This window comes from Rhincodon typus, chromosome 23, assembly GCF_021869965.1.
Source record: "Rhincodon typus isolate 14 chromosome 23, sRhiTyp1.1, whole genome shotgun sequence".
Lineage (NCBI taxonomy): Eukaryota > Metazoa > Chordata > Chondrichthyes > Orectolobiformes > Rhincodontidae > Rhincodon > Rhincodon typus.
The window spans coordinates 9272589-9288700 of NC_063354.1; the positions used below are offsets into that span (position 1 = coordinate 9272589).

General features: G+C 38.7%; 1 protein-coding gene across 1 annotated transcript in view; it reads right to left on the reverse strand.

Moving 5' to 3' along the window:
* The window catches only part of rptor (regulatory associated protein of MTOR, complex 1), a 362931-nt gene that overhangs the window by 174691 nt on the left and 172128 nt on the right, over window positions 1-16112 (reverse strand). The window contains exons 11-13 of the mRNA XM_048611098.1: window positions 11799-11900; window positions 2982-3065; window positions 2465-2575 (exon numbers count right to left, since the gene is read on the reverse strand). Of these exons, the coding sequence (XP_048467055.1) occupies window positions 2465-2575; window positions 2982-3065; window positions 11799-11900 (297 nt within the window). The remainder of the gene's footprint in view (window positions 1-2464; window positions 2576-2981; window positions 3066-11798; window positions 11901-16112) is intronic.

Below are 16112 nucleotides of genomic sequence, written 5' to 3' on the forward strand. Positions count from 1 at the left end.
GCACCCAGGAGAAGCACGTCGGAGGTGGGGAGGGTGTCAAGAACACATCCTTGGAGGAATTCCAGAGATGCTGGTGGTGTTTTTTTTGAAAGAAATCAGTCATTGATAAATGTCAGTTAAAATGAGGTGTGTAAGAAGTGCAAACAGAATTGAAGAATTGAGAGCTGATGGAGTAGGATGATGTCATAGTATCAATCTAATGCTGAAAGAGGTCAAGGAGAGCACTCTAATCAAAGGTCTCTCAGCTCAAAATGTTAACTCTGTTTCTCTCTTTACAGGTGCTTCTACACCTGATGAGTTTCTCCAGCACACTGTTTTTGTCTGAAGCAGAGTAAGTAGGGATAAAACATCATACTCACAGGCATGTTATACTGACTTTGGCCAGAATAACTGCTGCACTGTGTGTAAGATGGAAGCCAATCCAAAAAGGATTTAAAATGTGGAGTTTTGAGAGAGTCAAGAATGAATCAGACAGGTTTATGCAATATTCTTGTCCCACAACCGAAGTCACAATCTTCAATGTAATTCAAAAGTGCTGTTCAAGATCTTTCACAAAAATGAACCACTATAGAGACAATTTCGACAGTACTGAAAACGTACACGCACTCACTCCAATGTATTTGGCAAAATGTTCAAAGAGAAACTTTAAAGCAATGAGCTTAAAAAAAAGAACAGATTTTTCATTCCCCATTGTGCAGAATAAGCACGTCTACGGCACTCAACCTTTGAAACCACTAGCAACAAACATCATTGAGGAATGCTACTAAAACCTTGGCTCTGTTGCTAAAACCTATTAAGCAAGCTCATCTAAAGGATTTTTCTTTGAGTTTCATCATTTTATTGCTTTCTTTTTATAAATCTTTGAATAATGTTTCTGATAGATAATGCCCCAACCAGATATCCTCCAGACCCCCCAATATTCATTTCTACAGAAGGTACCTGAATAATTCATTTGACTAGCGATCAGCCGCATTTAAATTTGCTGATTATTTTTTAACTAACAATGGCCTTTTCAGCATTACCATGTTTATCAAAAGGGTTTTGACTTATCAGCCATGATGCCAGTTCCAGGACTGAAAAAACTTCATTTATATGGATAGAGATGCTGTGCCCGGAGAGAAAAGGAGGTTAAGAGGAGATTTTCAAAGATATGCAAGATATCTTGGAAAGATATATCTTGGAAAACCATAAGACAAGAACCAAGGTAATAAAGTAAGTTAAAGAAGAAAGGAGCTTTGTCAGTGAGCAGCTGGTTAAAGCATGGAACTGAGCCCAGGGTTCTAGAGAAAACTGTCAACCAGAATAGCTTTAAGTTAGTCAACACTCCATTTGCAGACACTTTGACTCATAAAGGATTCAATATCAATGAAGAATAGTTAGGTAGCAGGCCTACAATAATGATACTCTAGAGCACACAGAATTGGATATAACCTGCAAACACATGGAAAGTGATCATGGCTTGCAAATGGAGCTACCCAAAAGTAGGAAGCAAGTGATAAACAATAGCAAGCAAAGGATTTAACCTTTAGTTGATCTGATATGTTAGAACAGAGATGCAGTGACTGATTCTGAAGTGGAAATATAGAGATCAAAATGAAATGGGCAACATTACCAAACAAGGCAGAAAGATTGAGGATGGCAAGGCAGAAGAGATAAAACTGCCTTCATTCCAGATACAAAGTTCCCTTCCACTGTTTTTCTTCCTCATAACTCCTTGAGTATTCAACCTTAAGTGTGATATTTTAAAAGCTGAACCTTGGGATGAAACATTTTCTGAGGATACCAGTATAATACCCTAGGTATGCACACAAAATTTGTGCCACATGAATTTCTTGATATCTTGGTTAAATTTGTGTAGAATTACAGAACTAATTTAGAATGTTTATAACAAAGGAGGCCATTCAGCCTGCAAAATACTTGCTAGCTGTCTGCAACAGTAATTTAGGTAGTCCTACACACTCATCCTTTTCTGTAACCCTGAAAACATTTTGTTTCAAATATCCATCCAATTCTCTTTGCAAGCGATGCTTGACTTTGCTTCCGTTCCCCTTTCGAGCAGTGCATTCCTGATTGCAACCACTTCTTGTATGTAAAAGCTTTTACGTCACCTTTGATACTTTCAACAATCACCTAAAATTGGTGTTTCCCAGTTCTCAACCTTCCCACCAATGGGAACGGTTTATGTCTACCCTCTCTGGCCATACCCCTTCTGATTTTGAACACTATTATTACATCTCCTCTCAACCTCCTATGCACCAAGAATAATTTCAGCTTCTTCAATCTACCTGCGTAAATGAAGTATGTTTAACCTTTGACAAAGCTGGTGTGCTCAGCAGCTGTACTGAATAATACTCAAACAAATCCCAGTTGTTGCCAAACTAAACCAAAAGGTAATTTTAATGAGCATCCTTGTGGGAAAAAAAAAATCATCTTTTCTGTAGAACGAAGCAACCACATTACTTACACTATCTACAGCCAAGATCTTTGCCCAAATGAAAACCAGGAGGGGCCTTAACTCTCGAGCTGAACTCTGAAGCAGTTTCAAAACATATGGGAAAATACCAACAGATAATGCCTGTCAAGGAAAAATACAGATGAAAGAAAATGAGATACTGAAGTGGCCTGCATCGAAATCAACAGCAGAATATCATTTAGCTTGCCAAGTCATTCCCAGTTGAGATTGCTCACTTTCCAGAAGTAGATTCCAATAAAATGAAACAAAATTTAGCTTCTAGAAAGAAAGTAAAAAATAAACTTAACAAATAATGGTGGTCCGAGTGTCAAATTAGGAACATTTACTTGTTCACAAGCAAAAAGAAAATACATTTTAGCAGAAATTATCTAACGAGTCCTAAGTTCTGAAAATTCAAATAATGGTAGATTGCAGTAGGAAAATACAATGACCTCAACACAGTTATGATACATTGAACTGAAGGATGAATGAAATCCATTAAACCTTCATGTTAGAATATGGGACATACTAGACTCACGGCCCAGGGACCCAAATCTAAAAATCTTCCCAACAAATCCAGTGCTCGCAGACGGTGGACCTGGCTAAGCAGCACCTAGAGAGAATAGAAAGGAAATAATTAGCACAAGATAGCAAAGTTCAATCTTTTCCATTTGATATCGCGTATTGAGTACTAATCCACCATCCAGTTTCATTTGGTATATGAGGCAAACAACAGAATTAAATAGCATGATATTCAAACCACAAATCAAATTAATTTCTGTTTACCTTTTAAGTAATTGAAGCCTAAATTATGGTAGCAGCTAGCAACTTAGCATGTAATAAAAAAAAATTATCACTCACAAACAGTTTAATTCAGGAAACTTACTGTGATAAAATAAATTCTTGCACAGGAACACAAAAGCATGATGAAGGGACCAAGTTAATCGTTGCTAAATTTGCAGAGTTCACAATTATGGGTAGAAGTTTAGAAGGATGAGAAGTAAACTTATTGAGACACACAAGGAAGGGATTTAACAGGGTGGATTCTGAAAGGGCATTTCCCGTTGTGGGAGAGGCTAGTTCTAAAAGACAGTTTAAAAATAAAGGGTCGCCTATTTAGAACCGAGAGGAGTTTATTTTTCCATACAGGATCATGAATCTTTAAAGTTCTCTTCCCTAAATGGTTGAGGTGGGATCACTACATTTTTTTTTAAGGCAGAGGTAGACAGATTCAGAACCAATGTAAAAGAATAAAATGTTATCAGGGTCAGCAGGAATACAAAGTTGAAGTTACAATCAGATCTTAATGAATAGTGCAGCAAGTGCAAGGGCCAAATGGCCTGTACCACAATACATAGGAGCAGAAGTAGGCCATTCAGCCCAACAAGTCTGTTTTGCCATTCAAAACATGGCTCATTTGATAATCCTCAAGTCCATTTTCCTGCCTTTTCCCCATAACCCGTGATTACCTTACTGATTGAAGATGGACGTTCCATGTTCATTGGTTAACTTCTAATATCTTAAGCACACTCAAGAATTAAATTTACACAGAACACAAGTCATCTATTGTCTTTAAAAAGATACACAATGGCAGGTCAGACCAAGCCTAAGTTGTGTGGGTTGAATCTGATCTGTTTCCGGATTTTGAAATGAGCCAAGGACAGTGTTAAATAATGTATGAACAATTGCTTGAAAATAAATCTGCCGGCTCAAAAAGCTGATGGCTTTATCACTGTTAGCAGAAAATGCTGACACCAACCTGCCTCTGTCCCAGTTAGAATCTACAATGTCATGCAGAATGGTGTCTGAGAATGGACACCTGTCTCTAACCTGCTTATCTTCAGTTAGTCATCAACTTGCTCAACATCTAGTGCTACTAACTCACCTTGACTGTAGCTCCACAAACAGGATAGATGAGAACAATGAGAGCAATATAAAGAGCAGAGAAAACAGGAGAATAGGGGAACACACAAACATAAGGGAGGAACAACAAGACAGAAACAGAGCCAAAAACCAAAACATTTACAGTGAGAAAAATATGGTCAGATAAGACTGGAGGTTCTGAAAGCTTGAGCACTTCCATGAAAAGCAGGCTACCCCATTTCTATTATCAAAACTATTGCAAACAGAACTTAAGACCCAATATATTCCTCAAGTAAGACATTTTTCAATCCAGCCAAAACTTTCTTTCAAGATTAAAACTTGGTGGAAGATATCAGCACTAACAACTCACTCAACTATGTAAGACTTATTTCAGGGCCCAGTTACCTAAAAATAGGCACTGGCTAAGTAATTTTAAGACAGTTTATTAAAGTTATTAAGAAGCAGATTTTGGTTTTTGCTGACAGTGTTGGTCTATTTCAGTTCCGATGTCACAAAGCATTTGGTCACCCCCTCAACACAGCCACCACATCAGCCCGCTACCATACATCCAACATACAGCTTTACTTCTGGGAGCCGATTTATCAGCTGTTTGAACCTTCTGGTCCGACGAATATATGAAAGCTACCTAGCATATCAGAATGAATACGTACCTCTCTGCCTATCACCCAATTGAGATTAACTTTAATTCTTTTGGGATGCTTGAATGCATAAAACCCACAACAAAATTCCCTAGTGACAGATCAGAATTGTACTGGGTCTGCAACCTTGCTAACCTTTATCTCCATCAAATTGTTTATGTCTTTGTGAAGAGAGGGAATCAATGCTGCATGAGCTAAGTTTTCTTATGAAGTGGAGGTTGACCGCCCACCTGCCGAGAACTGAAACCAAAACACCCAGAGAGGAGCACCTCGCCTTATAATCTGTAAAAAGGAGTGTGCAAAGTGGTCTAACCTGCCTTTCAGCAGCTTCTAGTGGTTAAATAAAGTAAATCCCTGACACTCACTTTATAATCAACAAGTAACAATTCATCTAACTCTAACAGTGAGCAAATTAATTAAACTTAACAAACTGAATAAACCCCCTTCTAACTACTAACTAATCCCGAATAAAACAAGATTCAAATGGTATGCTGTTCCAAAAAATACAAGTCCCACTTACATAAAATAAAACAATACAATTTAGTCTCTCGAAACTACAGCCAGGTTACGTGTGTTCCAGAATGTTCTGTGCATTCTCTGTCAAATGTTCTGTTAGGAACTCTTTCTCCGTTGATTCTTCTGCCAGGAATATTAATTAGTTGTGCCATAGGTACCTTTGTTCTTTTGATGGTGGTTTCTCTAAGACTTAGAGAAGACTGTGAGAGCCAGTGATTCCTTCTTGAGAGCTATTAACTCTAGCAGATGACAGTTAGCCCTCCTGTCTTTGCCCCACTGCCCTCTTCTTTTATACCCTTGATGACATATTAATTTCCTACACTAGAATAGGTCCTATGTTGTCAAAACCATCAGATTTAAATTTATTTAGTCTTTGGTATCTAAGTGCCTGGTTCAAATTGATTGGCTAAATTCAAAACTTGTTGACAAAACAAAACGGCTTGGCCTGCAAACTGTACAACCTTTTGATACAAATGTTTCAGTTTGAGTGTTCTCTGTATTTGCAAACTTTCAAGCTGCACACATTCTTTTTAAATCTCTAAGCATGGAAACAAAAGCACGTCAGCTTTTAAAGGGGCCATGCAATGCTTTCTCCCTTAACATTTTACCAACACCAAATTCTAACTTCCTGCCTCCCAATCCACAAGCACTCTACCCAAATTTACACCTCCCTCCTTAAGAAAAAGATGAACAATCATTATGAAAAGATGGCTTCATTTTTTTTTTCAAACCTTAACTCCATTATATTACTAGATCCATAGCGCTTTAATCCAGAATTACACATTTTACACCAATTCGTATATGTACAAAACATTGAACACCACTGTTTCTATCTTATATAAACATATTTCTTTTAAACTTGCGATAACATTTTCACGGTCTGCAACATGTACAATCTATAAATTAAATGCTTGTAATATGAGACTCCAAAGAAATACTCTGGTGTTCTTGTTCTTGTCCTTGTCCTTGTCCTTATCCTTATCCTTAAATCATTCCAGAAATGTCAAAGGATTGTGATCAGGACACATAATTGTCTTTGATGCAACATAAATATTAAAATGTTGTAAGGCCATTACCAAACTCAATAACTCTTTTTCAATGGTTGAATATTTTCTTCCACTTCTTTCTGAAGCTGTGCTGTTTTGATAGGATTAAGCCTGTAGGATTGTTGTTTTATTGGAACAAGATTCCTATGCCAACCTCATGTAATGGCATTAGTCCTCCCCATTCTATTTCTACATATGTCCTCATAGCATTGTAACAAGTCTTTCAATTCAGTTTTTTCTTCCTGGGACAGATTCCCAGATTCCTATTCCATTCCTTAAGAACTTCCTCATCATTCAATTTATTCTAAGGCACTTCAAAATCCAAATCATCTGGATTTGATTCCTCACTCCGAGCTGTAGTAACTAATACCTGTTTCCCCCGTTCCCTTTCCCTGTCATAGTAATGTTTCAGCATGATCACATGACATACCTGATAAATCTTTTTTCTATCTGGCATCTTTACCAGATAATTCAACTGACTCAACTTTATCTCAATCTGACAGTGACCACTAAACGTTGCTTTAAAGGAATCTCTTACCACTGGTAACAGCACCAATACTTTATCCCCACAGGCAATTGTACAAACTTTAGATTTCTTACCTGCTTTTTGCTTCATCAGGTGTTGTGCCACCTTCAAATGTTGTCTAGCTAATTCAACTACTCTCTTTAATCGTTTTCTCACTTTCGACATATAATCTGACTGTGATATCTCTGATTTCGTACCTACCAACTTTTCCTTAATTAATTTTAAAGACCCTCTTACTTCGTGTCCAAATATCAATTCAAATTTAGTAAACTGAGTTGATTTGTTTGAAGCATTTCTAACAGCAAATAATATAAATGGGATACCTTTATCCCATCATTTGGGTAATCCTGACCTCAGCATTGTCTTTAGGGTCTGATGCCACCTTTCCAATGTTCCCTGGGATTCAGGGTGGTACGCACTTGATTTAAAGTGTTGGATGTCTAAACTATCCATGACCTCCTTAAATAATCTGGCGGTAAAATTCGACCCTTAATCTCCCTGGGTAGTCCATAATGGGTAGAGAAAGCAAGCAACGCCTCTGCAATCTTTTTTAACTTAATATTCTGTAATAGAATTGCCTCCGGAAACCTGGTAGACACATCATTATCGTTAGCAAATACTAGTTCCCTCTTTTGGCTTTAGGAAGGGGATCTACATAATCAATTATAACCCGTGTGAAAGGTTCTTCAAATGCGGGAATTGGCATCAAAAGTGTTGGTTTTATTACTGCCTGTGGCTTTCCTACCATCTGACACGTATGACAGATATGGCAAAATTCAACCACATCTCTATGTAATCCAGAACAATAGAAATGCTTCTGTATCTTAGCACAAGTCTTCCTCACTCCTACATGACTCTCTACAGGTAATTTGTGTGCTACCCGCAATACTTCCTGTCCGTATTCTACTGGCAACACAATCTGGTGAACTTTCGTCCATTTCTCCTTTGCACTAACTTGCCAAGGTCTCCATTTTCACCTTAGGATTCTATCCTTAAAGGTGAGTGGGTTTTATGATATAAATCTCTTTTATTGTCTCATTCTTTTGTTGTAACTCCATTAGTCTTTCAGAACTAAACTCTGCCTGATCCTCTACCTGCTTAGGTTTTTCCTTTACCATTTCATTAAACAGGGTATCAGCTAACTGGACCTCAAGTCCTCTGTCTTTCTCTTTGGTTTTCCCCCTTCTTCCTTTAACTTATGACTGTGGGATCCTGTCACCACAGAGTCTGGAAAAATTCCAGGGTGTTTTTGGTTTAACTCCTCAGTACCTGGTTTTCTTTCATCTTCTCCACTACAATGGTAATCACTCCCACCTTGGATTCTGCTCGGTCGTTTCCAATAACAAACTGTATTCCTGGAACAGACCCTCCTTCAATCACTCCTACTGTCACTTCCCCAGTCTTGATTGGGCTTTCTAGCCTGAGCTTACACAGGGAACGCTAAATCTCTCTCCTTATATTCCACAGATTATCATTTTCTCCGGTAACATTTCAGAAGGAGCGCAAATATTTTCAACACTTACTATTAGAGACTGACCAGCTCCCGTAACTCTCAACATTGTAACTTCTTTATCTACACCTCTTGCTATACCTAAGTAAACCTTACCCACACAGGTGAAGTCTTTGAAAAGGTCAGGCATTATTTTACTATCCAGCGTGTAACTTGGCACTGCGCTCTCCTTCAGCTCCTCGAATTCTCTTGGGATTTCCTTTACGACCTCAACTAATCCTATTGGTTTAGCCTCTTTCACCACATCCTTTTTCCCAGTAGCTTTCTTAATCCACCAGCACTGCGACTTTGTGCGTCCCCCACTATTACAGTGGGAACACCAGAGGCCTTTCATCACTTTTTCACCCACTTGGGTTTTTTTTTCCACATTTGGTAAACTGTTTCCAGTGTGATCTACTTATTGTATTTCATTGAAGGATCTCCCTTTTTCCCAATTTCTATCCCTCACGGAATAAAATTGCTTTCAGAAGCTAGATTTCAATTTATGCACTAATATGTATTCACCTGCCATCTCTGCAGCTCTTCTCGCTGTTTTAACTTTCTGCCTCAACATGAGTTCTTATCAATCGTGTGGAGCTGGAGGAACACAGCAGGTCAGGCAGCAGAGGAGGAGAAGAGTTGATGTTCTGGGTCGAGATCCTTCATCAGGACAGGGGAAGTCCAGTTCTGGGAAGCCCAGCCCTGAGGAAGGGTCCCGACCCGAAACACTGACTCTCCTTCTCTTCCGATGCTGGCTGACCTGCTGTGTTCCTCCAGCTCCACACTGTATTGACTCTGACTCCAGCCTCTGTAGTTCTTGCTATCTCATGAGTTCTTATCACTTCCGCAAGTGAGTTTTTAAACTCCTCCAGCAGAATAATTTCTCTAAGATCCTCATATGTCTTTTCTATCTTTAATGCTCTCACCCATCTATCGAAGTTGCTATGTTTAACTCTTTTAAATTCCACACAAGTCTGACCTGGTTTCTTCTTTATATTTCTGAACTGTTGTCTATATGCTTCTGGTACCAATTTGTAGGCACTCAAAATAGCCTGTTTTACTTCGTCATATTCTCTTGACACCTCCTTTGACAGCACTGCAAAAACCTCTCCAGCCCTGCCTACCAATTTGGTCTGAATTAACATTACCTATACAGCCTCTGGCCAGTTAATTTGGTTAGCCAATTTCTCAAAAGAAACGAAAAGGCTTCTGCATCTTTTTCATCAAATTTTGGTAATGTTTTGACATATTTCAGCTTTCCTCTTACCCTGTTTGCTAAGTCTAAAAGTATATCCTTCCTCTGTCTTTCTAAACTTTCTTGGCAAATTTGGGGAGCATCTTCAAACCCCAGAATCTCTTTGGCAATATTAAGAGCCATTTCCCCAACTTTTGATTTAAACCACAAGTAACAGAAATTAAACAGATTTTCCACTTCTCACCTAAGTTTTATTTAAAGATCTAGGACACTAATCCCCAAGTCTGTTCAAATCTGTCCAAATCCATCCAGATCCCATACACGAACTGGCCAGATCCCAGACTCGAGCCCCCGAGTCAGTTACAAAAGGAGCGGTCGAACCCCCATCTGATAACTAATTCCGAAACAGAGAAGCTCGCATTGCCTCGTAATCTATAAAAGAAGTGGTTAAATGAAAGAAATTCCTGATATTCACTTCATAATCAACAAGTTACGATTTATTTAACTAACTCTAACAGTTAACAAACAAGCAGAACTACTAACAAACTGAACAATTACTACAAGCTATTCCCAAATAAAACAAAATTCTAATGCAATGCCATTCCAATAGATAAAAGTTCCACTTATATAAACGAAATTAATAAAAAGAAAGGCTTAATCTCTCAAAATTACAGCTGGGATAAGTCTTCCGGAATGTCCGTAGCATTCTCCACTGTCCCCCAGTCAGGAACACCTTCCTCCATTGAAGTTTTGAGTTATGAATATTAGCCAAGAGTGCCGTAGTACATTTATATCGATGATGCTTACTCTGAGATCTTAGAAATTTCCGTGAGAGGTAGTGATTTTCTCTTTTAGAGCTGACGGCTGTTGAGAGCTATTCTCTTACTAGATGGCAGTTTGCTTTCACCGATTTTCAAATGCCCTCTTCTCTTCCCTTGATGACCTATTAATTTATTACAATAGGATTGGTCTGAGTTTGTCAAAACCATCAGGCTTAAATTTAATTGGGTTTGTTATCTAGGGTCTGGTTTAAGTCAATTAGCTAAATTCAAAAACCTGTTGTCTTGGTAAAAATGTTGCTTTGTCTGTTAACAGTATTGCCTTTTGATACAATGTTTCAATTTTACAACTCTGTGTATCTGTTGCTGCCTGCAGACATTTTTTTTCATCTCCAAGCCTAAGAAAACACATCTTTTTAGAGGGACCACACACTCTTTCCCCTATCATTTTACAAACAAATTCTCATGTCCTCTCTTCCAATCCACAAATACTATACCCACTTCACAACACCAGTTGCTAACAGACATCCTTTTTAAATCTCTAAGCATAGTAAAAGCACACCATCTTTTAAAGGACCATACAATGCTTTCCCCCTTAACATGTTACAAAGAACAAATTATAATTTCCTGCCTCCCAATCCACAAGCACTCCACCCAACTTCGTGAAAGTTTGTTTTTGGAAAATACATATTGAACAGGAAATGCTAGTTTTTGTTTTAAGGTCTTGATTTGTTTTCCCCACAACCGACGTATCTCTTTTACATTATCACTGCATCCAGGATCAATGAAAGAATTCAACAGAATGAACTTCTAATGAGAAAAGCCAACAGAAATTTCAAGCTCAAATCCCTCACCATGTCATATTGCTCCTTCTCAACTATTTATTCCAACTGAATGGATACAGGTTCCATTCTGCAAGTTCACAGTTGCTACATGAACATTTTTCTTCATCACTGAACACTTCAGGCCCCTGGCAATAACTTGATGTATTCTAATCCCAGATGAAGCCAAAATGTCACCAAGCTAAAATTCTAAAATGAAGCCTCAAAGAATATGATATATTTGTCAAGAATAATGGACCAATATGGTTTTTGAATGAATATTTTTCCTGTGAAATCCAAACCATTTAATCGATATTATTTTTCCTCATGATTAGTAACAAAAGACAGTCTGCACAGCTGTTAATATTATAAAAGAGCTACAATAATTCAGATCTGATCATGCAATTTCTAAGTCACAGTAATTTTCATTTTAATGCAGATCATACACTCACCTGCAAGACGATTGGCAACTGTTCTGGAGGATTCCTGTTCTCAACACCCATTGTCAGCCAGACCTGAAACGCTGTTAGCTGCTCAGCAAAGAATGGGCTATGCTGTAAAAGAGGCAATTTATGGCCTTGAGCATCAATGCAATCAGCTGGAAAGATTTGTGCAATACCTAACTGCATCAGCATGAGCTGATAGTTAAACTGTATCTACAAGGGCTTTAAAATATATTTAATGCTGTTGAAAATCAGCAGGCCACAATGAACTGACATGAAACTTCCAGTATTTTAAGAGATTTAATGGACAAATACTATGAAGGAGCTATTTCTGAAAACAGAACTCATTCCTTCAATAGATTCTGTACTATCTGCTTGTTTATAAAAAGGAAAGGGGGTCAACTCAATAATCATTTCCTTTAAGGTGGTGAATAGTATTGCATTGACACTAAAGCTGCAGTACAAACATATCTGAGCCTTCCATTCATTGAGAGATGAGAAGAACTCAACAAATCTCATTTGAACTGAAAGTGATTCGTAAACCAAAAGTGCTGTCGAGACTTGTATAATGTGTCTATATGAACTGATACTAAAGCACGTTCACTGTGATTGTACAGCATTCATTCATTTATAATTTCTCCGACACCGAAACTGTCTTTGCCCACATTAACAATCACATATGGACTAATAAAGTAACAGTCACACCGCACAACGTCAGACAATGATCATCTCTAACACAATACAGAATCCAGTGACCTCCTTTACAGCATTCCCATAACTGAATCCCTCGCCATCAACATTCTAGCTGTTAGAACTGACAGTAACACAATCAGCTTAGCTACTTAAAAACTATGATTCCAAAAACAGCTCAAAGACTGAGAATTAACTGATTTCCTGACTCCTCAAAGTTTATCCAAATTATAGAAGGCACAAGCAGGTGTCACAGGATGCTCTCCACTTGCCTGGATGAGCACAGCTGCAACAATGCTCTGTGAAGCTCGATATCATCTACACAGGTGGTCCATATGGTCAGCATCTAATTCACTGCCTTAAGTACTCACCACCTCCAACACAAGTATACAGTGGCAGCAGCATGTACCATCTCTTAGATGCTTTTAGCAATTTATCATGCCACCCTCAATGACATCTTCCAAAGCTTTAAATGATATCATCTGGAGGAGCCAGGACATATGCATAGAAATACCGCCAACTGCAAGTTTCCCTTCAAGCTACACTTCATTCAAACTTGGCATTGTGTAGCTTTTCCTTCACTGTTGCTGGGTCAAGAATCCTGGAACTTCCTTCTTAACGGCATCCTAAGTGTAACTACCCACCACTAGACAGTAACATAGAACATAGAACATAACAGCGCAGTACAGGCCCTTCGGCCCTCGATGTTGCACCGACCTGTGAAACCAATCTGAAGCCCATCTAACCTAAACTATTCCATTATCATCCATATGTTTATCCAATGACCATTTAAATGCCCTTAAACTTGGCGAGTCAACTGTTTTTGCAGGCAAGGCATTCCACACCCTTACTACTCTCAAGACAGCTGCTCACTGGAATCTTACAAAGATAATTAGAGTTGGATGACAAATACTGGCCTTTCGAGCAATGTTCACATCCTATGAACAGATTAAAAGAACATTTGGTACACTTACAAGCAATACAATTTTTTTCCATCCAGAAGATGACACACCAAGTCACAAGAAAGAATTCTGGTTGCCCTTCTGTAGGGAGGATGTTGTTGCGAGGGTGCATAACAGATTTACAAGGATATTGCTTGGACTGTAGGGTTTGCGTTATAGGAAGAGGCTGAATAGGCTGGATCCTTTTTCCCCCTGGAGTGTTGGAGGCTGAGGTGTGATCTTATAGAGGTTTATAAAATCGCGAGGGGCATGGATAGGGTGAATAGCCAAGGTCTTTTTCCTAGGGTGGGGAGTCCAAAACTAGAGGCCATAGGTTTCAGGTGAAAGGGGCAAGATTTAAAAAGGACCTGAGGAGTAACATTTTCACAGAGGATGGTGCATGTATGGAACGAGCTGCCAGAGGAAGTGGTGGAGGCAGGTACAATTAGAACATTTAAAAGGCATCTGGATGGGTACATGAATAGGAAGGGATACGGGGCAAATGCAGGAAGATGAGATTCGGTCAGATTGAGAAGTCTGGTCGGTGTGCATGAGTTGGACCAAATGGTCTGTTTCCATGCTGTATGACTCTTTGACTCTATAATCATTTGGCCTTCACAGTTTAGGTCTCAGATGTTACTGCACTGCCAGCTTATTGCATTCTTTCATCACTCACTGTTTCACATCCCTTTCCCCCCTTCAAATCCACTTCTTATACCCCAATGTCTACAAAAATAAACACTTATAATTCTGACATTTTCTGCAGCAAGAGTGTCACTAATGCGTCTAGTGAGAAAATGATTAGGTTGAAAATGATCACTGCGAATGAAATTTTCTGAATTCCAACAGCCTAAACGTAACTGATTTAGAGCACAAAAGAAAGCGACAATACTCAGGTGCAACATCTGGAAGGTGGATAAGAGGGAAAATCTGGGAAACGATTCTATCTGATTGGAAAAAGGAGATGCAAAGATTTTCAGCCAAATTAAACACACTTAAATGTATACTTTTGCAATTAAATTATATGGCTCTTTTTTTAAAAAACGTGATTTACATAAATTGCTTGCATTCTCTGGGAATTGATCCCTATTGCATGCTGAAAGCCATATAAATATTCTGCAGGGCAATGGTTTTTCAACTGGACCGCGTTAGGAAGCATACCTGCAATAGCAAAACTGAACACTGTTAACATAGAAAACCCCCTCAAAGAATGTCAGAGTGGCCTGAGGAAAACAATGGACACAGCCAAAAGAAGAGATTTATAGAGTGTGTGATGAAGGCTGCATTATGTACATAATATTTCTTGGGATCTGTATTTAAAATAAAGACGGTAGATTTTGGTTTGTCCTGTGAAGGCGATTTTATTTTTAAAAGGGTCAGAAATTCATTTGGGCAGTCACTTAAACACACTATGCCCCATGTTAAGTGATAAAATGTTAATACTATTGGGTTTATGGCAGATAGAGGAAATGCATTAAGGCAATTAGTTTAGTTTCAGCTAAGAACAGAAAGTTCAAGGTTCCTATTCAGAAGAAAGCAGTTTTACCTCCCAATGGGAGAATCAAATTTTCCAGTTCAATTCTGGGCAACCAGGAATCACAGTCCACTGTGGGTTCTAGTCTGTGAAACTTCCAAGCTGTTCAAGTGGTCTGAACTCAGAAACATTTCAGCCGAGACTAAGAGAGGATCTTGCCAGAGGACTCAGAAGGGGTTAACAGAAGTGTCAGCAGTCCAAGAAAAAGAAACTGGAAAGCATAAGTAAAGATTTGAAAGAGAGCTGATATAGTAGTGATATTTCTCTAGGATTGAGTCTTTGCAACTGAGGCAAGGAGTGGGGAAACAGATTGAAATGTTGTTTCATGTGTTAAGATCTTCTAACTATCTTCTACCAAGTTTTGACTTTTTCTTCTTTGCATAATAAACTTATGTTATGTTGCTAAAGAACATCTGCAGCCTCCTGTGAAAACCACCCATGTTATCCAACTACTAAAACTGAACATATGAACCATGATGCCAGGTTTCATTCTGGGATCTAAATTGTCCAATATTACCATCAGCTGGGGCCATAAGAGTGATATTCAAAAGCTTCATCAAACATTGTTTTTTTTTTGTTAGGGTCTTACCCAAAGGAACTGGAAGTTAAGGGGAGAGAAGGAGAAACACATATGGGCAAAGTATTGTAGCAGTGGAGATGGTCAGAGATATGGAGGGAAATGGTCATAAAGTATTTGCTACAATGTAAACACAATAGAGGGTTTGAAATCTGAGGAATTTGAGTTCTACGAGCAAAGATTATTCAGCAAGGATATGGGTGCTGCAATTCATTGCACGTTAGCATATGAGACAGGAGAACTTTGGACACATTGAAGTTTACAGAGGGTGAAAATCAGTCAAGGATATAGTGGAGCAACTGTATCTGGAGGTGACACGTAAGAGTTACAAGAAAGAGAATAACTAAGAGATGAAAGGGATTATGGGGTTCAAGCGATAACAAGGTGTAGAGCTGGATGAACACAGCAGGCCTAGCAGCATCAGAGGAGCAGGAAAGCTGACGTTTCGGGCCGAGACCCTTCTTCAGAAAATGGGGTTCAAACCTCATTCAAACCTTATCTCAGAACCAAACTGGTCAGTGATGATTCCCACAGCCAGGTTTGGTCAAACACACTAATCAGTAAGGGGAATTAAACAAGAA